The sequence below is a fragment of the Gavialis gangeticus genome, unplaced genomic scaffold (genome assembly GCF_001723915.1).
Source record: "Gavialis gangeticus isolate Ggan-Ray unplaced genomic scaffold, GavGan_comp1, whole genome shotgun sequence".
NCBI lineage: Eukaryota > Metazoa > Chordata > Crocodylia > Gavialidae > Gavialis > Gavialis gangeticus.
The window spans coordinates 12408870-12436022 of record NW_017728997.1 but is presented as its reverse complement, the minus strand read 5'-3'; the positions used below and the strand labels follow the sequence as shown (position 1 = coordinate 12436022).

Here is a 27153-nt window from a genome sequence, read left to right as displayed (position 1 = left end):
GCCCCGGAGAGCTCTCTGAAATTGGATGACATTCTTTATACACAGATACTCCTCTCGAGGCTCAGTGTTTATCCTTGCACATTTCGTACCCTCTTCTTGTCTTTCATTGCTCTCAATTCTTTCTTTTATACTTTATTTACAGGACATTGCACCATAATTGACATTTTGTTTTAGCTCACGGCTTCAATCAGATAGATAGGAGGCAAAAAAGCCCAAAAGCTGGAGAGAAGGGGAAGCCTGTCAGATTTAAGAAACCATTACCAAAGCATGCAACAGGATAAGATTTGCAATGAATGCAAACATGGGAGAGGAGTGCTTGATACAGAGCAAACACAGGCCCAGCGGGAGCAATCCAGCTGGGCAGCTCCTCATCCTTGCATGCCTTTTTCCTGTGCAATGCCAACACATGTGCACAGAAAAGATCCTGTCCTCCTTTCAACCTGCCCATCCCAACGTGGACCCAGGAGCCAAAGCAGAGCTTCCAACTTAAAACTGTCTGTTGGATTCGATGGGAGGATTGACACCAGACTCTCACTGAACCTGGCTCTGATTTTAGGGCCCACTCCGTGCCTTGAAGGCATCAACCTCTCAGGCAGAGGCAATGGGGAATTTTCCTCTAAGACCAGAAGAGGCACTAACTTCTCTGCTAAGAGATTTCTAGTGCCAGGTGCTGGGACCACGGCCCTGCCTCTTCCCTGCTCCTCTTGGACTGGCTAAAGCCGTTAGCAGGGAACCACCCTGAGACTTATGACAGTGAAATCCCCACCTGCAAAAGGGTTATAAGCATAATTTCTGCCCCCGCCAAAGGATTTACAAAGTGGTGCATGGCCTTTATATGACATCCTGGAGAAAGTGAACATCTCCCACGGGAGCACAAGGACTGCAGCAGTGCTCATCCGTCCAAACTTGTTCCCAGTGAAGGTTAGGGCTCTTGGCTTCCTCCTCTCCCAAGCATCTAGGGGCAAGGCACAATCTGGCTCTTAATGAAGATGCTAATATGAGGGCAATAGCAATTAGCGGTGTCCGTTGTCTTATTACAACCATCTGCTAGGATAGCCACCAAAACATGCATCTTCTCATTGCCTGTCCCCTAGTCAAATTTATCATTTCACAGCACAGAGTTTTTCCTTGGTCAGGCGCACAATGACCTTGCAAATACTATATATTATTTAACAGAACTGAGCCTGAGTGTCCCCTTGTCAGATCCCATAACAAAATATCGGGAGCAAAACTTAATCGACTGTAAACGTCAAGTAGTTAGCATTTGCTGCAAAATGCTAATAATATTTCAAAAATGCCATTTCTTTTCATGGCCTTTTGACCAAGTTAGCTAATGGACTGAGGCTTAGGAAATATTGGAAAGAATTTCAGTAGAGAGCATCCCAATCATTTGTCAGCCTTGGATTTGTATTGCTTTGGTGCAGCTAGCCATCACAGTACATTCGAGCTATAAAACAAGTTTGGTGATGCTATTTAAGCAACCGCTCTATACGATTTGCATAAACAGCAGCTCAGCAACAAAGTCCTCAGCAAGGCAAACTAAATATAATCTCCCATACAGTCCATCTGCTAAATCCAATTTGTTCATCTCCAAGGTTTTGAACCCGCAGATACAGAACATGCACACGCATATCTTTGCTCCTGAGAGTGCGTGCCTCCATCCCACATCTGTAAAATTAGGATAATACCACCTCCTTTGTCAGGCTTCTGAGATTGACAGATGAAAAGCACCGTATAAGAGCTAGCTGTTCTTATTACGAGTTGTCCCTTTGACTTCAATGGGTCCAGCCATATGAGAAAAGTCACATACGTGCACGAGTGTTTACTTCCATCAAAGGACCTGTGTTTTTGGTTTGTGTTCCTACAGGGTCTACCATGATGGGGGCCCGATCCATGACCAGGGCTCCTAGATGCCAACATAATGCCAGTAATAAATCAGCATTAACATGCTGGAAGCCTAGCTGTGAATGCACCTCCCCAAATGTTCCCATATGTAGCATTCAGCATTTAAGCAATATCCATATTTCTACATTTAAATAACAAGTCTGACTCTCAGAAGAAGTGGATAGGCATGCTACTGAGTCTGTTAGGTCCTGAACCACATCATCCAAATCCCTAAAGTTCAGGGGAGAGTTAGACAAATGCTTCTGGGGTTTGTCCCACCTCTAGTCACTGTTCTACTATTTGGGTAGATTATTTCCCGGGGGAGGAGGGCATGTTTTCCTAGTAAACTTGCTCTGCCTTTAAACGGGCACAGAATACCCTGCAATTTGGTTTGATAAAAGGCTGTTGCTTGACATTATTAAAGCAGAGTTATTCATAGGCTGCAGGCTAATTATCTAGGCTCCTTGTTTGGGGACTGTGGCATCCCTTGCAGTAAACCACTCTGCCGATGCCAGCATTTTCACACCGTTTCAATGGGATTCTTGCCTTTCATTGTATTTTTGTGTGTTTCTAGTGGAAATAATAAGAGGGAGGGAGAGAAAAATCACACACCTGTCACAACATTTCCAACAGAAAAGCCACATCTCTGCTTTTCCTTCTATAGTTCAGACCCGCCCCCCAAAAAAATGTAGAATCAGGCTGCTTTAATTGTAGCATTTCTTGGATCTTACTAAAGGGGTGGGAGTATAATCATACTCCCTCCCCTTTAGTAAGTTCCAGGAAATGCTACAATCAAAGAGCTGAGCTCCATGCAAGGAAATTCAAATCTGTATGAGAGAGGGCACATCCACATCGAGGCAGCCGATTCAGGCATGCAGCTATGCTGGTGAAATCTCTAAAAAGGCAATTCAGTGCAACCAAGTGTTTCCCCTCACCAAGATGCTTCTAGAAGTGTTTTTAGAAATAAAACGTCAAAAAAAAAAATCCACTCAAAATAGCATGAATTGCCAGAGCCCCGGCAATGCAGACTCTGAACAGAATAGTCTGAGGCCAACAGGCACCTCTCTCTCTTTCCCTTCTGACCAGTTGGGAGAAGTGACTCTACACAAGAAAAAAAAACTACGAAAAGAAAAAAAAAAAACAATTTGCATATACACATTTTGGGCCAGAAGCTCAGCTGACAGAGACCGCTGTTGAGCCTGGATACCACTGCACTAGAACAAAACTGAGAGAGTAGCCTGGCTCTTTAAGATGGGGCAGAGAGCCCCTTCGCAGGAGCCCAGCTGCAGCTGTTAGGTAACGAAGGAATATCCCACTAGCCGGCAAGAACGGAGAGTAGAGAGCAGCAAGCTGGGCAATGCACTGTTGCGTGGGCAGGAGGTGAACTGGAGCCCCGATAAGCTTGCAACCAGGGAGGGCCACGTTACTAAACTGTGCCAGAGCTTAAGAGTCCCTCCTAGACCTTGGAGAAAAGCTAAAAGTTTTGCTTGCTGATGTACTCTTTTGTTGGATGCAAGGACTGTCTTTGTGCTTTAAGGACTGGCTACGGCATCCCAAGAGAGCAATGCCAGCCTGCAAGACAGCAGACCCACCAACCTGCTTCCAAAAACACACTGTGCCTTTTTGTTTTATTTTATTTTTTCTTTCTTACAGGAAAGGATTTTTTTTCAAAGGTCTTTTGGGAATGTCTGGAAAGGGCAACAAAAACCAGTGAAGATGTATAATCCAGGCACCACCCCCCCAATGGTAAGGAAGACACCATTTTAGAGGTGAAGGAGCCCTGTCACCTCCACGGGTGACACAACATACATTTACTGCGTGGCTAAAGAGCACAAAGCAGTTCAAAATGCTTCCAAAATTACTGTTTGCTTGTGGTCTGTAATAGTCAGGGGCTGCATTTTCCAGTGTTTGCAAACACCGACGGGAACGACAACAGGGCTGTGCAAACGCCAAGTCTTCTCACTTTCTAATATGGCATGCATGATGCTCTAAAAGAACTATGACCTTACATGCATAAAAAGATTTCATTTGCAAGTGACAACTGTTTTTTTCCTCCCTTCAGTAGTTTCATACAGTTGGTTCAATCGTTGCCCTGAACACTGCCTGGTATCTCACAAAGGTCATAATAACTACGTGTAGGAGCCTCGTGTGATTCTGCAGCAACACTTGGCACTATAAGGAGACAGGCACCTGGCTGAGCTCTCAGCAGCATGGTCAGGATTGCTGAACATAGCTCTGGTCCCTTGTGGTCCAGCCACTGTCCAGGGACACATGACAGGGTCAAAGTTCATAGCTCCAGACACCTCTTGTCCAAGGCTGGGCTTAACTTTCCATCAAAAAGACTAAATTTAGGCAGAATAAAACATATAGAAGCTAAGAAATCTATTAGGCTGTGCACATACACAGGTCACAACTAAAACTGAGACTACCAAATTTTGCCTGCATTAGACGCCTGGCCATACTACAAATCTCTTGTTTCTTTTAAACTACCGAAGATGAGAAAACCAAATATTGTGCCTCAGAGATGCACTGTGCCTGGCACTGCATAATTCGTTCTTTGTGCTATAAGATTTCATAGACATTTGGGCTGGAAGGGACCCCGGAGGATCATCAAGTTCAGCCCCCTGCCCCAGGGGCAGGAAGTCTTGCTGGGGTCATAGGATCCCAGCAAGATAAACATCCACAAGTGTCTTGAAGGCGTTCAAAGTAGGTGCTTGAACCACCTCCAATGGCAGGCTATTCCAGACCTTGGGGGCTCAGACAGTGAAGAAGTTCTTCCTTCTGTCCAGCCTGAAATGGTCGTAGAGGAGTTTGTGACCGTTCGATCTTGTCATCCCTTGGGGCGCTCTGGTGAACAGACGTTCCCCCAGGTCCTGGTGAGCACCCCGATAAACTTATAGGTGGCTACCAGATCACCCCTGAGCCTGTGCTTTTCCAGGCTTATTCATCCTTAAGAGGAATAATACAACCCTAGGTCCCTAGCATATTCATTAAGCTTCTAGTTTCTTTCTACCTGGAAAGTAATGTGTTGTTTTATATGCATCTCCCCATCTGCACCCCTTTTTTCAAAATCCTAGGTCCACCCATGGAAGCACTGATGGGGCAGGAGGGGGGAAACAGACCACAGATGATTGGCCTCAAGAGCAAAAGAAAAGGGCATACATTTCAACTAAGCTAATTTTTTCCTAAGCTTTAACAAATGTAGCCTGAAAGAAAATCAAATACAGAAAAAAAAAATTAAAATGCCATTCTATAGCCATCGTATCCTGATATCCTAGCAACTTGCCTCTCCACTAAGTACAAAGTAAAAGCAGGATACCTATATATCTATATCTAGATATCTATCTATAGATAGATAGATAGATAGATTCCCACAGTACTCATGGGGTCTTACAGAGCCACTCTGAGGAGATAGCCTTTGCAATTATGAGGAGCAGTGTCAATGGGATAACTTAGATAGATACTGTGCTCAAGAAACCCTGCCCAGTCCTCATCAGATAATTATCTAGTACAGGCACGAGAATAGCAACCATTAATAGAGCTACAGGCAGGTGAATGATGTCCACCAGGAAAATGAGAGTTGAACTCACAAAAGGAAAAGAGGTCAGACAGCAAACAATAGACGCATTGATCCTGGAGCGGCCTGCTCATATATACATATATATTTTTATTCTAGGGAGCATTGTTAAAGATTGCTATCCTGGAAGATAATGAATGTCGAATGTAGCTTCCATTCTTGTGCTGATGGATATCGTTTCCAGCCTGATGAGAAGAGATTACCCTGCTGAACCCAACAAGGCATGTTTAATCTCCTGATTTAGACTCCATTGTCCTCTTCTGGTTGTCACTTTCCTGAATGCATACAAGACCATCGCCGTAAACTACCAAACAGACAGCTGCACTTAACGTCTTGTGGCAGCGCTCACCAAGGGCTACTTGAGCACAAACAATGTGCTAATGAAAGCTGTGGCTTTAAACGAGCTCATCTTTGGTTTTCAGGGGAAGAGAACTGGACAGCAGGACTAGAAATACTGTAATACAGACAGACCCATACAGGCTCGAATCAACATCCAGTGAAATCAATAGATCAATTCCTACTGATCTGAATGGCCTTTGGAGCTGGCTTCTATCCTGCAGGCTGGTGCTCACTAAGGGTGACATTCATGCCGGGGCAGACGAGCAGCACAAGGCCTCTTGCAGCCTTGAAGTTTAATTTTCGTTTCAATACAAGGCCCCAATTTTTTACCCCACAGCCTACTTACATAAGCGCCACTCAGCAGGGGCACTGGCTAGAAAATCATGCCTCCAAGATATTCCTTCCCCTCCATACACCAGTACATTACAGGTACCAAAGGAACAACTGGTGTTGTGATTATAAGCGATCCAGGTTTTCCATTCGCCATGGTAAAACACAGTAAAATGCAGATTTTCTCATTTTAAGGAGAAAAACCTGGATTTTCTCCTTTAAAGGAGAAAAGCACAGAAAACGGTATAGTTCCCCTTGCAGGCTGGCAGAGTTCCTGCCTGGGGGCAGCAGGAGGAGGGCGGTTAGGCACAGGGCACCATGTGCATGTGTGCACATATGCATGCATGTGGCCATCACACAGGCTGGAGAGCAGCTCCTGCAGGGAAGTCTGGTGGGGCGGGGTGGAATTGAGGCCCCTATAGCGAGGGAGGGAGGGAGGGAGTTGGGCAGGGGCTGGTGCTGCTGCCCTGCTGGAGTAGTGCATGGGGCTTGAGGCCCCATGGGTGAAGAGCAGGAAGGGGCTGTGGGTAGCTTGTCTAAGGGGCGGCGGCAGGGCTGACTCCCCACCACTGCGCACACTCCTGTGACCCCAGATTTGTGTGTAGGGTGGGGGCGGAGGCAGGGGCAGGTGGGCTGCCCACTGCGGGCTCGGGCTTCCTGCTCTGCTGCCCTCCCCCTGCAAGGCACGGCGGAGTGGGGCAGGGAAGCTCGATGCCACTGCCATGAGCCCTCCCTTGGAGGGGCCCCCCCGCCTACCTGGCAGCAATGGGGGTGGTGGTGCAGAGGGCACCTCTCCATGGTAGTGTGGGGCACACTGTGGCACTCAGCCCCACTCTACTATGCTGTGCCAGGTCCTGCCTGCTGAGCTATGGAGGTCCTGGGGGAGGGCAGCAGGATGGGGACCCCTAAGCCCACAGCAGGCAGCCCGCATCCGCCCTCCCATGCTGCTCGTGGTGGGAGGGGGAGCTGGGCTCCGGCCTCTGCTCTGCTGCAGCAGCTGCTGTCTCCCACAGGCAGCAGCTGGGGCTCGGGCACTGCTGTGGGGTGCAGGGGCCTGCAGACCCAGGTCCCTGGCCCTGTAGCCCTGGCAGCTGGGAGGCCCCTCCAGCATGGCTAGCAGGGTGAGGGGCTGTGGGTGGGGAGTGAGAGGTATCAGCAAACCCAGGGGGCTGTGGGTGGGGAGTGAGGGGCAGGGCTGCTCAGCATTGCAAAGCAGTGGCAGGGGACAGCCGCAGGTGGACCCATATCCTGGTGAGCGAATAAGGCAGGGGGAAGCTCTGATTTTCCACAATAAAAAACCCAAAAATCAAACACTAAAATTTCTAGGTACTTAGAACGTATCTTATTATAGTGATTGAGGCACCAGTAGGCTTCCAAATTGTTTTAAAATTGTAAACAGGTCAATAAAATATTGTGTTCAACTGATACCTATGCATAGAGTGGCGTTTCATTTTAATCGTGGATTTTGGGGGTCTTTAATCAGAGAATTTGCAATTTTTTTTTTTTTTTTTATGAGAGAATTTGCTATGTTTAAGCAGAAAAAAAAAAAAAACCCAGGATCCCTGGTGCTTCTGAAGGTCCTACAAGTAAATTCTAATTTTGCTGCACATGCTGGAGGTAAAAAAGGGTACAAACAAGGGGTGCAGGACCATGGAGTTCCTCATCCGCAGAAAAGGGGTACTGCCTGCACCAGCAGAGCAAGTCTTATCTCCAACATAGAAAGACGACCTCTCTGCTCAGTCCTGGGACTCTGTATGGGGCCTCCTCCAAATCTTCCACGCAAAGCAACCCTACCGGTGACTTCTATCATGCGAAACACAGAGAACAACAGTTTCAGCCCTCCCAGGCTCCCAGACACTATTCAGGTGGCAGCCTTTGGTCACTGTTATGCATCACTAGACCAGAAACCGAGTAGTTAACTAGACAAGAGGCCAAAGAGCTTCTCCGGCCCTTTCTTTCCCCGGTGCCCCTAGGCTATTCACCCATTTTCATCTCAAAATAGTGTCAGTTCAGGCACTTGGGAGTGGGATTTTCACATGCACTGGCTGGACTCTCTTCCCCCTGAGGCCCCTGGGAGGTTTAGGTCATTTGTATCTGAAATCCCTTCCTCTTTTCTTCCTCACCACTTGACCCTTGTTACAGAAGTAGCTGCTGGTGGAAGCAGAGCCGACTGCTGCAGGTTCACTCTATTAGCTTCCCCCTTTCCAGCCAGTGCACAGGCAGGCACTTGCCAGATGAAAGGGCTGATGATCCCTTTATGTAGCTGCAAATAAGCAGCTTTCTATTAAAAAAGCAAAGAGGAAGGGTGCCCTTCCCCTGAACTGTGCAGATTAAAGCGCCTGAGAGAAAGACCAGCTAAAAGGGAGGCAGGCACTGCTAATGTGGCCCTGCTAAGCACCCTGGACAGGCCCCAAAACATGGGACCAGAGGTGAGAGGAAGGAGGGTGGCAGCTCTTAACTTTGCAGGTATTTGGGGCAGTGCTGCCCAGGGATGACTGGCCACAGTGGATGTTGCACCGGTGGCAGAACAAGCGGCTCCTCCTTGATCCTTGCTTCCCCCACGCTGCAGCTAGACAGGTACTGTGCAATGGGAGCCAAAGGGCAGTAATTAGTATCTCTGGGGGATCGAATTTTGTAGCTACACATTAATCCCAGGCACATAACACCCTCCAGCCCATACAATGAAGAATATCACAACTCCCCGCACCCTGCTGCAATCAACTCCTGGTAAGATTTGCAAGCCTCAGTCCACAGCCTGTACTCAAGCCACCCGTTGCTGCATGGGCAGCTTTGCCTAACTGGAGACCTGACAGCGTACATGAGATGCGAGTAGGTTTCCTGAAATAAGCATTAAAAGTACAGTACAGAGGAAGGCAGGGATCCATCCGCTGCGTTTCATGTAATTCTGGTCCCCTTCCAAGTGTTACAGCCTGGTCACAGGACCAGGACAGTGACCGGCCCAGCTAACACGACACCCGCTTTGCTAGACATGGTACAAACACGGAGGAAGGGAAAGATGCAAGCATGATCAGCTTATGAACAGTCCAGCAGGGATCAGACAGGAAAGGGAAGACTGGGCATGGAGGCACAGAGCAACTGAGAAACTCCCACTGATCTCAGCAGGGCCAGGATTTCCCCCAGAAAGATTAAGTGACTTGCCCAAGGACACACAGCCTCTTCTCAACAGAGTAAGCTGGGGTAACCAGACAACCAAGAGGAGCCCTGAGTGCGAGCCCCAGGATGCTCATTTTATCAGGGGTAGCCCTGGGGTCAGGAGGGAGGCTTTGCAGAAATAGCTACAGAGACCACATGAACCCAGACGTCCTCAACCCCAGCCCATCGCCCCCGCCACAAAGCCATCCTTCCTTCCAGTGAGGACTGGTCTTACGGATCCACAGGACCCAGAAAGAGCCCCGTCTACACTAAACTTGGCAGCATTTCCCCCTCGGCACTCTTCCCAGCAGTGTCCCATGTGCCAAACCCGCCGGAGGAGCACCATGCGTTCCCTATCAGGCTCCACTCTTCCTCTCTCTTACGACTGCTGGAGATGAGCTTCCTATCCATCCTGTCTGTGGATTTGGGCTTACAAGGCAGGCTTAATTTGGATATACCAACCTTCCCGCCCAACAAAAGGAGCTGCTTTCATCTCCTGCACATTAGCATGAGCCTGCTTGCCTTTTTTATATAACAGAGAGACTTTTTTTTTTCTGCCCAAAGTTAGGAAAAGTAGATAAAAGGCAGCAAAGAAGGGGGTGGGGGAACCCCTCTGCTTGGTTAGGACTTTGGTCAATGGACTATAAGGATGTTCAGTTGTTGTAGACAGCCAGCTTATAAAAAATGAGGCTGTCAATGTAACATGAATAAAATAAAGTCTGTATTTTCACAAGCTTTTCCCAATGGTTTCAGAATAAGGTCACCTTGATATTGTGGGAGAGGGCACGAGTTCAGCCTCACACAATACATACTGATACCCAGGACTTGGCCCTTTTTATGTTAAATGAGATTCAGTTCTTTAAAAACCCTCCCTTCTTTTTATATCCAGCTGTATTTTTCCCTCCAGATCGTCGTGGAACATGATATATGAAACCCACACATTAATCAGTTAATCTGCAATTTTTTTCCGCCTCCCTAGAATACACAAATCTCTTCAAACACAATCGCCTTCCACACAGCTAGAGTGCACATTCATGGAAAACTGTACCAGAGGCTATATTTTACCTTATAAAAGACTAAATTAACAGTGAATTACTCCCCGCTGGTGGCATACCTATGTGTCCAAATTGAAGCCTTTGTCAAAATCTAGCCTACGTGGAATAAGTGTCCACTGTTATTTAAAATGAATAAAACCACAGAAAATAGGAACAAGTATTTCTTCCCCTCGTTTCTTTTTGTTTTTGGAGAGAAGAAATCTCATGAAGAGAACTCCGTCCTGTGCCCTCCTGTTCCATTTTGCTAGAGAGGGATCCAGTGGTTAAACTGAATTGCCTTCCCTACCTTATTACTCGAAGAGATTACAGCCAGGGCTTTAGACTGTGGCTACCCTATATTTAGAAGCAGGATAATAAAACACATAAATAATACACTGAATAAAACATTAAGATATAAAAGGAGTTAAGTGGAACAAAGGGCTAAAGCAGATTGTGCACCACCCGTGTCTGACCCATGGAAATACAAAGGACTTATCATTCTAATTAGCAAAATGCACAGTGACAACGTAGATCCTTAAACCGAGCGCTGCACGCCTGCCTCCCGCTCTGCTTGATCCCGACTGGTTTTTAGCCTTGTGGGGCCCTCTAGTGAGATTCAAAGGCTGCTGCAAGGATGCTTTGAACAGGCGCTTTCATCAGCTGGAAACAAAGACGCTTCCCTCACCGTGCAGCGACTCCAAGGAGGGTGCTCCCGGAAAGCCGTGCATGATCTGTTGTTTCATCGAACGCATGAAGCCCTGGACCCCGTGGAGTCATATGGGAGTTTTGCCACTGACTGGCAGGGGCCAGGGTTTCACCCGGGAAGCTTTTGTAGTTGTGGAAAGCTGCGACTCCATAAAACCAACGTGCAAGTGTTGTCAAGATCTCCGGACGAACGTCTGAAATGAAGACGTGGCCAAGAGGCGATAGTAGAGATCTCACTCGGCAGGCCAGGGTGCATTGCAGCTGACAGAGGCATTCCTGCTTCACAAGGAATCTCAATGGATCAAATGATATCTGCCATGGGGACCCAAACTCCTCTATTTTGCCCTGGGAAACAAAAAGCCTTTGCACACCTCTTAGCTTCCTTGATCTGCCAGACAGCTTCCAAATGTCAAACAGCCTTCTTCTTTCCCAAAAGTGCTGTCACCCTGCTCTTCCCCTTGTCCTGAACAAATAACCCCCCTCTCCGTACGTGATGCACCCACACCCTGCTAGCTGTAGGAGCCCACGACCTAACCCCCTAGAGCAGCGATTGGCAACTAGGGTGCTGCGGCACCCCAGGGTGCCTTGAAATCCTTTTACTATGGGATCCCATGCAGCGGTAGCACTATTAAGTGTGCAAGCACGGCTCACAAAGTAATCCCAGAAACTGCACACAGGAATTCATAGCATTAAAAACACTCTGCCTTGTTGGGTGTCTGGGTTCTTTGCCACCCACAGGAGAATTGCTCCATTATTTTTTTGTCATCAAGAAGACAAGAGAAAACTAAGAGCTGGCATTTTCCGAGGGGGCCTCGAGCCTATCCGCAAGTGCCTTGACTCTAAAAAGTTTGAGAGCCACCGCACTAGAGAGACGCGTCACCCTCTCTGCCAGCACACTCCTGGTTTGCTTTTTGTTTCCCCCACTGCAGGTCAGATGGTTTGTTCAGCTTTGGCCCCTGTGGAACAAGGAAAAGATTTGCTAAAGAGAGGATTTTGCATGCCACTCCTGCGCTGCCTCTGCCAGAGGTAGGCTGCCAATCCAGCCGTGATAGCTCTTTGCCCCATGCCCACCCGCTCACAAATCTCGCTCCGAGTACATGACAGGAGGTTTTTTGCTTGTGTGACAGACAATGGGCTCTGTTTGATGATCCCCCTTCTAGGCTAAACTAACATCTACAGGAAAAGCATTGAGAGAAAGACAGAAAAAAATAACATGTTCTGAAAAGACGCTGCTTCTTTCCATGAGCCATGACAGGCAAGGAGCAGGAGCAGCAGCAGGGAGAGTCTTTGTTTTCGATACCAAATGCATGCCTGCATTATTCATTCAGATGGGTTTTACATGCACTGAGTCTTTACACATATCCATCTTCCCCATCGAAAGAACACAAAAAGAAGGCACTGGTGCAATCCCAGAAAGTGGCCTATCAATGCCAGTGCACCCTTGGCCCACCACGGTTTGCAAACAGAAGCTTACACTGGTATTCTCTATAAATCACTGCCCCCGCCTGTGAAACCCAGATTGAAGAGCACCCTGTTTTATGGAGAGGTCTTTTGTTTGGCAGTCCCCAAACCTCCTGTACATCACAGACTAAGGGTTCACCAATGCAGTCATTTCATTGATCCTGGCCCCAAACCGGCCCTGCATGGCACTGCATGGCAGCGTGGTATCAAGGCCTAAGGAAACATAAAAAGCAAAGAAAATCTGCACCCAAACTTTGAGATGGGATTGAGCAGCAAGTACCTTAGTGTTATTCTAAACGTCAGAGGTTATTAGACATATTAGACGTTTATTAGATGGGCTGCAATTACCTCTGCCTCCAGGCAAAACATGGAAGGTCAGCTACTAAAGCAAAATTCTGGTATAACAGAGTAGAGAACTCCCCTTTCCAACAAATGTTTCTAGACAAATTCATTGCAGGGAAAAAAGCTACCCACCAGGCAGTGCTGGTGAGAAGCTTTCTGTATGTTGTGTAGGGTTGGGAAGACATGGGGACATGGTGCAGACAAACCCGTAGGGCCTTCTGAATGACGCATACTTCCTGGCCCTGCGTTTCATTGTCATGCTGCAGCCACATGACGAAGGGATGAAGGAGGAAATATGTGCTGACCAGAAAGTCGCTGTGACCTCCAGGTGCCTCAGCCATTGACAACTCCCAGCTGCTATGAAAGTGTTGTGTTGAGAGGAGATTTTATCTTAACTTCCACCTAAGAATTTGGTCAGCAATTTAATGTCAGTTGAATAAGACTGTTTCATTTCTGTAAGACCATAGATTGTAAAGGGCCAAAGCCCAGCTCCACAGGAATGCTACCCAAATAAGAACCCTCAAATTTAGCCCAATTTATCATAAAAGGCAAAACAGAAATCCATCATGCTGTAATTGAACATGTCTTGGATTGACATGAGACTGATCCTTGTAAGCGGGAGTTGATTAATTACCCAGTAGTTTTGCCTGTACTTTACCATACCTGCTTAAAAACAGGGGGAAAGAAGTTTGAGTCGACTAAAAAGATGCAATTAAGCATTCTGAAATATCAAGTGCAAAGAGTGCTATAATTACATTGCGTGTCATGAACATTCATCATGCATGCACACAATGGAAGATACCCTCTTCTTGTCGGAGGTATTTGCCTTAGCGATGTCTGCAAAGTGCATTTTAAAAAGAGAAAAGCAACACTTACTTTCATCTTTTTTTGGTTGAATGACACCACCTATGGAAGTGTGTTTTCTGCTACCTAATTGTGCTATATTCTTAAACAGGGAATTCAACCAAGCTGCCAACAAGCCTGCTCGGGAATAGTTTTTACACAAGAGGACAAGGTGGCAGTTGACTTGAGGTTGTTTGTTGCCCAACAAAGTGACTTAAGCTGCTTCCACGAAGGCCCACCATGGGAGAAAGTGGTGCTAGACCATCCCATAATACTTCATTAACTGGAGTAACTGGGTGTGCTACTGTTGAGACATAAGCAAGAACATTTTACAACGTATCTTAACACAGGTACATCTTACCCAGCCAGATGACCATCTACCTGCTAGTGCAAGAAGCAGCACTTAGCACTTCTGACCCCTATCTTACCAACAAAATTGCTTCCTTTTCCAATCTGATTTACACCAGCCACACGCACCTGGCCAGATCCTTACCTAGTGGGAATTAGCACATCTCCCCTGAAAGCAAAGGAGCTGTATTGATTTTCACCCATTTCAGGCTCTGGCCTACAGTATTTAAAATTAAGTAACATTTACAGGTTTTCATTTTAAATTAAATCTCATTCCTCAATGTATCAAGATAAGCATGACACCTTTCCTTTTGTTGAAGAAAGGGCTGCCTTTCAAAAAAAAAAAAAAAAATCACGAGTCAATCCATAATTTAAAGTTGGGAGAGCAGCACAAGATGACACATGGCAATGTGGTAAGCATGCTTCAAAACACCAGAGAACTATGAACTGATGGCTGCGTGGTGGGAATTATTGACGATACAGGTTATGGACAGCACAAATCCAAGTAGTCAGTTTGGTCTAACACCTCTGCACATAACAAAGGACTGAGGCAACAAGGATGGATTTAGGGTAATAATGGGAAGACTGACTTAGGTAGCATGAGCCTACCCAACCTTATGCAAACCCCAATGAGTCTTTCCATCAGTACCAACGGGCACCCAATAAGGACCTAAACCAATAGATGAAAATTACAGCCACATTTCAGAACAATGACTTTATGGACAATTTTTGTGCAAGGCTCAAAGAAAGAAGCAAGCCAGGTGACAAGAACAAATCTCACGGTCTTACCAGCGGAGATGTCATTCCAAGAACTGCCTTGTCGACGGCACCCCATAAAATTACTATAAAACCCTATGAAGTTGTACAATAAATCTGTTTCTTGGTTGTTGTTTATTAACCCATGGCACTGCCAACATCACACTGTCAACAGCTTCATCAATTATCCATTGCTAAAAAGTGGACTCTAACATTCAGCGACTGTTATTAATTGGTCTCAGTAGCGGGTAATGAGTTTAAAAGCTCCTACCTGTGTGCCCCCGGGGATGGTGACTAGTGGCGGACAACAATTTACAGCACACCATTAGCACATAGACCAGAAAAAGCCAGTGACATAGAAGCATTGATTTGGCATAGAATCTCATCCTGGAGGCAGAAAAGGAAGCAGTTAAGTGAGAGAACAATATAACTGGGGAATAAAGGGAAAATAATGCTTTGGAAGGGAAAGCTAAAAAGTAATTAAAATGGCTTCTTCCAAGGTAACGCTGACCAAAATCAAATTCATGCTTTGGTTAAGATCAATTCTTTACTAAGCATGTTTCATAACTAGAAGTGTTACCATGGTTATCCACACACGTATGCATGTGCATGTGTGAATGCATGCCAGTTATCATGCAACTGTTATGTTTCTATAATTCAAGGTGATAACTGCTTAATACAAGATTTGCACACACAAATTTAAATATTACAAGACACACACACACAATCTTGCTTTTGTTCTTATTTTTCAGCTACCTCTGCCACAGATGCATAGCACGCTAACAAAAAATATGCATCTGTGACTTAATATATTTCGGGCCAGATTTCCAAAGACAGTCAACTCCCACCTAGCCACATAAATGAAATGGCTGGATTTGCATGAATGCTCAACATCCAGGAGCTGCCAGTGCAAAGAAGGGGAGCTGCTGAGTACTTCTGCAAGGTTGGACTGCATTGGCTTTGCAAGCATTATATTATAAATATAAAGGGGCGGTGTATAATTGTTCCTCATATACTGATCCAATCCAGGGGCCTGATTCCTATTATTCCTGATAAGTGGTTTCAGGAAAATCAAGAGGACTATTCAAAGAGTAAGGACATGGCTACATGGGACCAGGCTGGCAGTATCAGGGCCAGTTTCAGTTTCAAAAGTTCCTGTTTCCCATTCAGACAAGCAACTCTCAGCCCTTTCACTGAAGACTCCTGCAAATAACTCCCCACCCAGTTTCCATAGTAGCATTCATCATGTGGAAAGGTAATCTGATCATTTCCTTAAATTGATTTATGATGATTTATTATTGTTTCAGTGCTCAAGGAGGCACTGTGCTCTTGAATTCTTAAGATACATCATAATATTTCATATTTTCAGCCAGTACTGCAAGTGGGAACATAGCAATGTATATTAAAAATAATTTGTGGATGTGCATCAATTGAACTCACCACTCTTTTCAGAGCAGAGGCTCCAGTCTACAGCTAACCAGCAGGCTGGGATTTGGAAGAGTCTATGTGGGGTTCGAATATTTGTACCAAACCATCACCAAAAAACACCTTGAAACATTACTGGTGTTCTAGATTTCAACTGATATTCCAATAAGCAAGTCCTTTTGCAGTTTCAAAGAGGACTCTGAAGTACCCAACCCTGTCCAGCTAATCAGATCCTTCAAAGGGCTGAGTATTTGGATGGTGTAAAAAATATATATATGAAAAGGAGACCTCATGCCATGGACAGACCTACTGTCATGACCAGAGGAAGCATTTCCAGTTCACTTCAGATGTATAGTGCATACACAAACCAAGCAAAAGAGATCTTGTGTTTCCTCATTTAGAAGGTCTTGGCCTAATCTTCTTTTCCCACATTACAAAAGGATTTCATTCTCTGTTTGTGGACTAATAAGAAAGTTGGCCATGACCAAAAACACCAACCAGGGCACTTTGTAGTAATAAAAACTAGCAGTCAAGGAGTCTGCTGTAAACAGGGTTTAAGAACGTGCGCTCTTCTACACTAGAGAAAAAATACATTGGTTGAAAAAGGTTCAGCCACACCAGCACATGCTGAGCTCTCCTTGGACCTTCACAAACTTCTTTTAAAAGCTTCTCTGCCCTCTTTAAGAGCTCAAGATCCTCTGTAAAGGAACAGCTATGTTAAGTAGGTCCTTGTCTTGTACGATTGTTACACAGCACAAACTACAGCAACACAAGTCACAAGAGCCTTATCCTTACTCTGCACCAACACCCTTTTACACTGCTCAAGTGCAAATGCAGACCATGTGACAAAGATGGGCACTTAACTTTGAGAAACTGCAGTCCGGGCTTCATTCACCCCTTCCTGGCCCCAGTCTACATGAAGTAATGGGCTGATCACTGTGAAACGAGGGCAAGTGGGATTTACCAGAGTTAGTAGTATTTACCACATGATAGTTTCTTCTTCATAAAGAGGAAGAAAACTAAGCTGAGCGGGAGGACCTGCAGCCTGCTGCGTTCAGCGGCCGAGAATGCTAACAGGATGACCCTGCAAAATATTAAGTCTTCATCTAATTGTTAGCTAGTTTCCTCAGCTGTACTCAAATGTGTATTGTTGCTAACCAGAATGGCAAATCTTTGTCGTCTAGTCCAAAGATAAAATAGTGTCTTACCTTGGGGACTTTTCAAGAATTTTGTTCCAGTCAAACACGATTATTTCAGTGTGTTTTTCATCGTTATTCCAAATTCCCATTTGCAGCTACAAACAACCATTTCTGCATTTCACAGTTTTTCCTTCACTTCAGGGACCTACAAGAGGAAGCCATATTAGAATGTAATTAGAGTTCTGAATGGTGATGTTTTATAGATTTATATTAATAAAACCATTGCTTTATAGTGCCATCTACCGTGCAACCCAAGTTAAAAGTCAGCAAAGTATCAGAAGACAGATCTGAAACAGTGTAAGATGAACTGTGTGGGGCTCATCTATCCAAAACCAGCAAATGCAGTGAATACAGTATTTTCCCGTACACCGGACTGCTTATATCCCTTTGTGGCTGTGTGTCCTCTTGCCATCCAGGCGCCATAAAATTTGAGAAGGGCTCCAGACACTATTCAGGCCTACGGATGGCATTACACCCCCATCATTATATCAAACATTGTCTGCTTACTGCCTCTGCAAGGGTCACGTACAAAAGACCATTTGAGACGATGGAAAACTCTGATTTCTAAAGGGTCCGAACCAGACTCCTTGCAAGCTGGGCTCTCTTCAGTATACTGAGAAGTTCCCTTCAGAAAAAATACAGACCAGGCTGACTCCACAAGCTTGGAGGGCAGCTTTGAGGAGCTGGCTTTCACCTCTCTTTCCCTTTGCCACCTGGTCCCAGGGTCAGTTTGCCGTGCACTAGCTCTTCTTTAAATAATGCAAGCAAAACAGCGCTCTGCTCCACTCCACCAGTTACGGTCTTATTCTTGAACTCCCCCCCACCCAACCCGAACATGCCTTCCTCCTTCCTTTTGTGATGGGGATGGTACGAAAAAGTAGAGAAGAAGTCCCCCAGGAGCTGCACTTGCAGGGGAATTCTCCACTACCTCTTTGCAGCTTCAGACATTCAGCTGAACCCCACCAGAAGAGGCTTTCTTGGGCGATTTCCTGCCCACACATCTGGTGTACCCAAAATAGGGTGAGAACATCAGCATTTCCACATCTGGCCAAACCCCAGCTGTTCACAAACAGCACCAAAATGCCATGACTCTCCCCAGGGCTCAATTTCAAGTTGGGCTTGGTAAGAAAACAGCGGGTCAAGCGCTGAACGAATATGTACACGCCAGTGTTACTGAAGCCGAGCTAGAATGGCAAAACCTTGTACCATTCCCACTTCCAACTAGTGGTAATGCTGCTGTCCACTGTAACAGCACCTTGGGTCTAAAGGCCACTAGACTTCCATCACACTCCACCACGTTCCCCAAGTCTGCGATTTCATCTTGTAGACAGGACTCACCAGATCTCAGGCCAAGGACTGTGCGCTTCCAGAAGCCACATTCTCAAATGTTGATATGCAGAGAAACTCCAAAAGCATAATTGATGTGGGTCTCATAAAATAACAAGCTGAGCATTGTAAAAACTAGCAAACTCAAGCCTCCTCGCTTCAATTGCTTATGTTTGATCTCTTTCCTATCCCTGGGTTCAATCTGACTTTCTACTGTAGAAAATATAGCACACTGGCTTCTTCTTCAGCTCTTCTATTAATGGTGTATGCCCCGACCAAACGATGGAAGTGACCTTTTCTTATTTTCCACCACCCCTTTTCCATTTTTGCCCCCTCATACCAACAATTAGGCATTCACTTTTACAAAACAGAACATTACAGCCAGCCCCCAAAGCAAATGTGGGGTTAGAAAGACTGATAAATAGGTGCCTTTTATCTGCTGAGGCTCAGAGCAGGGAAGCCCAAAGATTGCAGTGCTTAGCTCTTGCACCATGCAGGCTGCTAGGAGGAAGAAAGGAGAACTCACTGGCATTAAAGTGATATCCTCACAGGAAATTTTTAGGCAGTCATTTCATTCTTCAGCATTAATTTACTAGCATGGGAAATATTAGCATGAATTAGGACAACTGAGCCATTCCATTCAAAAAAGAAAACTGCTGGCAGAGTGGCCTATTAAAACAAATAGTTACTGCTTGGTGCTAACAATTCCCTACCTAAATGCATGACAATAAAAACAAGAAGTACATCTCCAATTTATATTTAAAAGGCAATCAATGCCAGGAGTTTTAATGCACTACTGAATGACTCAGTTGTGTCCAGTACACTTCTGTCCATGTCAAAAGGGGATTTATAGATAAAAATATTTTTTGCAGTGCCCTACAAATATTCAGACTAGACCATACTGATTTGTTTTAGACAATACCTCTTTCCTGATGTTATATGTAGTGTTTAAAGAAATCATGCAGATTTGTCTAAAAGCAAATAAAGACCTGTTGCAACCTGCTCTGAACTTACTGGTTAAAGAACGATCAGATATGAATTACTGCAACTTGCGGTAACTAGACAGATTCAAAACACAAGTGGATAAAGGTAAATTAACTTTATCCCCTTTTTTTAATCAGCTAAATTTCTTAGAGCAGTGTTGTTTGGTGGGGAAGGGACTAGAATAGTCACAGCACTACTAGTCATCAATTAGAGGTTGGCTGCTTTGTCTTAATTAAAGAAAGAAAAGTCTCACCTGCCTGATCATGTCAAAAGACATCCTATGCTTTTAACCAGGAAATCTAGGTTTATGCCCATCTTCATGCGAAGTGATGCTCCCCACGGCACCGTTGAATGCCGATTCTTGCATCACATCAGGGTGTGGTGCTACTTGGAGCAGCAGAACAATTACTTAGTGTTTGTGCAAGTTGCAAAAATGATCACTCCTGACCTTCCGAGTCAGGAGCTCTCTTGGGGACAGCTGGATTGGTAATCGAGCCAGTCCCCTGGGCACCAGTGCTAAGGCAGATAATGATATTCCCATTGGTCATTTATGAGCTGGCTCAACATTGCTTTCAAAACACAGGGCGATCCTCAAGGGCACAGAGCATACTAAGCAGCCACTAAAATCAGCAGGGCAAAGAGAATCATAGAAAAACTGGGTTGAAAGAGACCTCAAGAGGTCATCTAGTCCAACCCCCTGATCCAACTACATCATCCCAGCCAAGGCTTTGTCTAGCCAGGTCTTAAAAACCTCCAACGATGGAGAATCCACCACCTCTCTGGGTAACCTGCTCTGTTTTACTACCCTCCTAGTGAGAAGGTTTTTCCTAATATCCAACTTAAACCTGAAACTTGAGCCCATTGCTCCTTGTCCTGTCATCTGCCCCCACTGAGACCAGTCCAGCTCCATCCTATTTGCAACCCCTCTTCAGGTAGTTGAAGGTTGCTATCAAATCCCCCCTCAGTCTTCTCTTCTGCAGACTAAATAAACCCAGTTCCCTCAGCCTCTCCACACAAGTCTTGTCCCCCATCCTCTGAACCATTTTTGTCACTCTCTGCTGGACTTTCTCCAACTTATCCACATCCTTTCTGCAGTGGGGGCCCCAAAACTGGACACATGACTCCAGATGTGGCCTCGCCAGTGCAGAATAGAGGGGAAGAATGACTTCCCTTCAATAGCTGGTTCAATTGCCCCTAGGTACGGCAGGGGCTCTGGACTTGGATATGAAACACCAGTTTGCAAGACCCGTCCCACAGTAAGAAGGCTCTTGCTCATTTAAATTAATCTGATCCCATTCCATGAGAATCCCATGGCATCTTTTTGAAGACATATCTTGGGTGCATATTTTTTTTATTTCTAGGGGGTTCCCTGCTCAGCCCATTTAGGGACATGTCTTACCCCAGGCATTGTATAAGGCGGGCAGATGCCTAAAGCAAAAGTGTGGATACCATTCATAGAGCCAGGACCCTCCAAGTTAGGGTCCTGCTCACAACTAAGGTGCCTAAAGCCCTTAGGATCTAGCCCTTTGGCCTGGCACCTCAGTATCCTGTAAAATGGGAGTAAATTCCCTACTTCATTGGGGTGTGGTAAGGATAACTACAGGCAACCCTCACTTAGCACTCTTAATTGGTTCCTGAAAAACCGAGCATTAAGTGAAACTAGCATTAACCAAAACTGAAAGTTTTTGAAGACCCAAGATGGCAACCACAAGTGTTTTTAATGACCTAAGATGGTGGTCACGAGCTTTATAACGAAACTTGCTGAGCGCTAAGTGGGATCAGGTATCGATTTAAAATAAGTGTTATAGTGAAATAGTGCTAAGCGAAACAGCATTAAGCGGGGGTTACCTATACATTCAAGGTTTCGAGGCACTGGGACACCAAGGTAATAGGTGACATACACTTATCTCAGACAAAGATGTGTTCATTTAGAACAGACATTCTTCTCCTGCTAATATTTATGTTTCATAAAATACTTTTCAGAGCTTTGACGTCATCTGGGGAGGACATTATCATCAGTGCATTTTATAGCCTCCTCAATAATAAGCTACAAAAGAATGCCATTGTGTTCACTGGATATTTAAGAATTTAGGAATGAGACCTTAACTGGAAGCGTTCCCAACACATTCCCCACTTTAAATATACATATCAGCAAGAGACGGCGCCTCCTTTAAAAGGCTCGTGTTCCATAAAATAATTGGCATAATGAAATGCATATGCCATATACTGCATGAAATGATCAATCAACATAAAAACAGAGAAGTTCCTCGTAACGACTTAGCATCATTGTTGAGCTACTCAGAGTCATCCTGTTTTACTGAACAGAGCAGAACAGGGGAGGACTGGGGAGGTAGGAAAATCACCAGCATACACCGTAGGTTAGTTGAGATAAATTAAAACCCTTTTCTCCCTGACCAGGTATGCCAAAAACCACGCTCATGCTGTGCTAACATATGCTTATGCAGCATTAGACATGCAATGAACAGAAGAGCTGAAGCGTGCATCCACTCCCTAAAATCTGAACTTCTGTGCCAGAGCTGGTCGTCTCAAAGAGGAACTGCCCATTGCCGGGTCTAAAGACACATGAACAGGAACAGATATTTAGCTCCAACTCCCCAAAGACCTAACTATCCTGACAGCAGAAGGTGTTTGCTTCCTAGTCAACCAATTTTTTTAAACTGGATTTTGTCTCTCATCACTAATGTTTCATGCACTCTAAAGAAAATGTCAAACAATGCCTCCTGGAACCAAATCCCAGATTGGAGGTGTTCTTTTGAAACCATTTCCACTCATTTATAATCGCCATTGAGTTCAGTCAACCAAGGTCAAAGAAAGGGGGCATCCTTCATAGGCCCGATCCCACGGGTGACTCGGTGCAGTCAACAGGAACTAAAGGTATCAAACATCTTGCAGATTTGGGCCTTGTACATAAAGTGAGTGTGGCCGTTCTGTACAAAGAGTAGTAAAACAACATCTATAGTACATAGATTTGGCTTGACACAACTGCTCTTATTTCCTATGATACACACAGAAGTTATTTCTTTGGAGGCACAATAAAAATATTTCTGTAGACAACAGGCAGTCGAATCGCTTCTTTTCCAAACCATCTGAGGTCAAAAGAAGAATGAAAAGTCTGAACAACGGGCTAAATAACCAGGAGGCTGCGAGAGACTTAGGAGATGCTTTACAATGCTCAACCTTCAATTCAGTGTGACGCTGGTGCCCCCCAGTGGACTCGGAAGATATTTTCCACCACGCCGATTAAGCCCGGTGACTGCAATCAATTCATCTGGTGGTTGCAATTACAGTTGTGCTTTAACATATCAGAGGTGGGCTAAACAGGACTCATCTCCATTTTAAAGTAAAATTAAATTGTCCCAGGCCGACGAGAATGGAAGTAGTTCACTAGGCTGTGCATCTGTAACGTAGCAAAAAGACATAAAATGCTTTCCAGCTTTCGTCACTGCTAGAAAAATCTCCTGAAATCTCATCTGCAGAATACATGGCAATTGCTCCGTCCGAAACTTTGCTTCTTATCATTGTCTCTCGGAACCAAGAAATCCCCTCAAAAGTCTCCCGCTTGGTACAAAACCTCCGATTTGAGAGCTCTTTTGTGTGCGAATGAACTGCCCGTGCAAATTAAGTTTTGTCATTAATCATATTAATGTGCTGGTGTCAGGGACTCCTCCGCTCACCCTCCTCCCTTTCCCACCACACCCAAGTCCTGCTGCCGTGTCTTTTTCTTCCACCGATATGATCCACTCTCAGGTCTTGTAGATGGGAAGTGACATACTCCTACTTCAGCAGGATCTAGCCCCGACTGCCCTTTGACCACAGGTTAGTGGGACTTTTACACCCACTCTTTTCTGTCCCACCTTGCATGAACACAGGGAAAGGAAAGGATTGGGCAGAGCTAAGTCAGTGCACGATAGTAATTTCCAGCTAGTATAAGCAGAAAATTACTGCCATGCTCCCAGACAGCAAAAAGAGTAGGTAGGGAATTCTGGATCTGACCATCACAGTTATTTCCCCATTATAGTCATAAGGTCCAAAGCAATGTGCCCCCCACTAGCAAAGGGAGGAGTTCTTGTAACACCCTAGCTACTTTGGCAACCCCCACCCTTGCATTTCACAGATCACCAAATTTTAGGGCCAGAAGATACCATCAGGATCAAGTTGAATCTCCCTGTGTAACGTAAGTCATGGGGCCTGATTCAGTTGCTCCTGCATTCAGTCCTAAAACTTCTGCTCAACCTGTGGCATAGCTTCCAGGAAGACTTCCAGTCTGTATCTGAAGACTTCAAATAGTGGAGAATGCATCACATCCCTGCCTAAGCTGCTCGAAGGGTTAAATTTACCCTCCTTTAAAAAACATGCACCTTATTTGTAGTGTAGATTTATCCCGATTCACATTGCAGGCATCTGGCTTGTTAGGCCTTTTCTGCTACAGGAACCAGCTCTCGAATAGCAAAGATCACTGCTCCAAGCCAGGGCCTGGCACAACTTTACCCTCTATTTCCAGAAACTAGACACAGCTCCTTTACTCACTGTCAAGCAGCTTTTCAGAAAGTGAATCAATCTTGTCATGCTTTTCTGCACCATATCCAGTTTTTCCACCATCTGTTTGGACAGGTTGACACCAAACCTGAACACGGTATCCAACGGTGCTGATCTCAACAATGCCACACACACAGGTAACACCATTTCCTGACTCCCGTTCTCTGGCTGATACTTCTAGTAACTTGCTAGTCTCAGTTTTCTACCCGGACTTGTATTACAGATGGTCCTATTATACTCGAAAGGAAAGCACTGCTTTTGATTTCATCTCCCTAGCTGAATTCCAAGATGTTCCCCAAATCTCATCATTGTAGCAGTGCTTGAAAGGACCAGAGGAATGCAAAAATCTAGAGCTCTTGGTTTGGAGATGATACCTTTTATTAGACCAACTAAGAAAGCGCAAAAAAAATTAAAGGACCAGATTTTTTTCCATCTGTACCTTGTATTTAGTACCTGGCTGTCTGAGTAGCACCCCCCAGCTGAGTGTTATGACCTTAACAAATGAGATGACTTACCAATTTTGTGTGGGTGAGGATAAAGTGTTACAGGATGCATACAACAGGCCCAATTCTCCTCTTATTCCACACCAGGTGACAGCATTGGCTTTAGTACAGCTGCTCCCGGTTTACAGCAAGATGTCCAGGAGGAAACTGCAGGCTCCACTGGTGTGAACTATGTAGCTTAAACTAAACCGGAGTACAAAAGCTCTTCAAGCTGCAGGACGGTTAGGAAAGTGAGGTAGCTCCAGCTACACAGTGGATGCCTCCCATTTCAAAAACTAGGCACGTAGCCTAAGTCCAGTTACTCGGGGAGACTGCAGACAGTTCCCAGCACCTTTCAGACTCCAGCAGACACACAACAGGCTTCGCCAGCAATTTTTAAAACATCTGAGCAAAACAAACCCTCTCAAAGTGCCTTTTTATGACATCACATTCCCCGCTCCGCTGGTGGCCTTTCAATCTGTCACAGCTAGTCAGCCCTTTCCACGGGAATATTTCAAAACCTTATTTACCAGCAACTGGGAGAAAGAGGCAAAACACTACTGATGAGACCTAAATAAAACAAAATCCATATTTTCCCTTGACTAATGGGATGTGTTGTTATATGCCTAGAGGCCTGGGGTGCTCACCTCTGCAGTGCCCATGCTGTATGCACACATACACACTGCTGGACACGCAACGTGCTTAGGTGGAAACATCTGCTTTCATCTTCTGTCACAACGGAGGTGCTCCGTAGGAACAGCCCTCTTCCTCCACTGATGAGGATTTTAGACATATTGTGCATGGCTGAAAGGAAGGCAGGGGGGCTGCTAGACACCTGACCAAGCCTGGCCCTCCATCCTACCTACTATTAGCAGCCTTCATTTAGTTCTGCGATGGAGCGAGACTCACTAGGTGGGAATCTGACCCTGGGAGCTCACGTCGGGAAGCCAAAACTGGGCAGCTCAGCAATGGACTTCTCTAATCCTTACATTCCTTTTGCTTCATTCCCTTTTTCCAGGGTCAATCCTGGGAGGAGCTGAGGGCAGGGAGGGAGCATCCACACTGCGTGCATAGGGTACGGAGCCGGCATCCCACACTGGCGCTTCGGGTCTATTGGCACAAGACCAGGCCGATTTCATCGCCTCTGGCCTGGTTTCCAGCATGTTTGCAATGCAGTGCAGCAGACCACCCAATGGGAGTCATGGGGAGGAGGGGGGTCAGCATGCCCACAAATTGGGCCTGAGCTGTTTTGAGTTGGGCACCCAGAAAGGTGGAGGAGGACCCCAAAGCTGGCAACACTGGCCTTGCTCCCTGCCTCACGCTGAGAAGTTCTTTCCTCCCAGGACTCGATGATCCACACAACTCTTTACAGAACAAGGGGGCATTTGGCTGATTGATCATCCTACCAACACCCCCATCCTCTTCCCTCCCCAAGAGGTAAATGCCGATAGTACAGTTCCTTTTTTTTTTTTTTTTTGGAGGTTACAGAGGAAACCAGAACATCCCTACTTAAATTGCAGATGCAGCAACTCTCTCACCATCAGGATCTCTGATTTTTCATTGCAAACACCCAAGCTTTCCAATGCATCTGGTGCTATGCTACTGGGTTTCTGAGCCAGGGTCAGAAACCGGAGTCACAAAGCCAGAGAGCAAGCTGGGATTGGGAGCAGAGCGCTCTGGAGCAAGGCAGCCAGTGCTTCGATGCACATCTGCTGACAGCCTGGACGCTGCTGCCCCAGCAGGGTTTTAGCAGGGACACTGCTGCCTCTCCCTGCATGGCCAGCCTGCCCTTCACACCTGGCTCCTATGCCACCCCCACAGCAGGGAGGGGTACCAAAGAGCATAGCCCCCCAGGCTGCACCTGGGGCCAGGACGGCGGCGAGCCCTACGGTCTCCATTCTCCGCCATGCAAAGCAGGAGCTCAGTTCAGATACAGCCTGGGCTGCAGTTGCTTATTCCATCACCAAAACTTGATGAGAAGAAAAGAAAGCCCAGCCAGAGCTGGAAGGGCCGCTCCATAAACACGGGTATGAGTCACGAGTGACACGTTTTATAACGCAGTGCCACACGTCCAGGATTGTGATGCTGACTCCCATATCGCCACCTATCTAGCCAGGAACTGGTCATCTTGGTGTGTGCTGTTGTTCACCAGCTCCACCTCCCAGCCTGCTGCCTCATGCAAGGCAGAGCTACTCATAACCCAAGTCATCCCGAGGCAATGGTATCAGCACTCGCATTTTTGCAAACGGGGCGTGCAATAACAACCCCCCCTATCGATTCCATCATCCAAATCCAGCACCTGGAAACCAACAATGCAGCAGGCGTGCGTGAAGGGGTACAACTGGCATGGTCTTCCGCGAAAGATTTGCCGTAAAATGATGACTCCGTAAGAGACGGGGGGGGGGGGG

General features: G+C 45.9%; 1 protein-coding gene across 1 annotated transcript in view; it reads right to left on the bottom strand.

Moving 5' to 3' along the window:
• FAM19A4 (family with sequence similarity 19 member A4, C-C motif chemokine like) overlaps positions 1-24194 on the bottom strand; it is a 79934-nt gene extending 55740 nt beyond the window's left edge. The window contains exons 1-3 of the mRNA XM_019504791.1: positions 24086-24194; positions 17406-17541; positions 15044-15159 (exon numbers count right to left, since the gene is read on the bottom strand). Coding sequence (XP_019360336.1) covers positions 15044-15159; positions 17406-17485 — 196 coding nt within the window. The 5' untranslated portion in view covers positions 17486-17541; positions 24086-24194. The remainder of the gene's footprint in view (positions 1-15043; positions 15160-17405; positions 17542-24085) is intronic.
• Positions 24195-27153: the final 2959 nt, after the last annotated feature.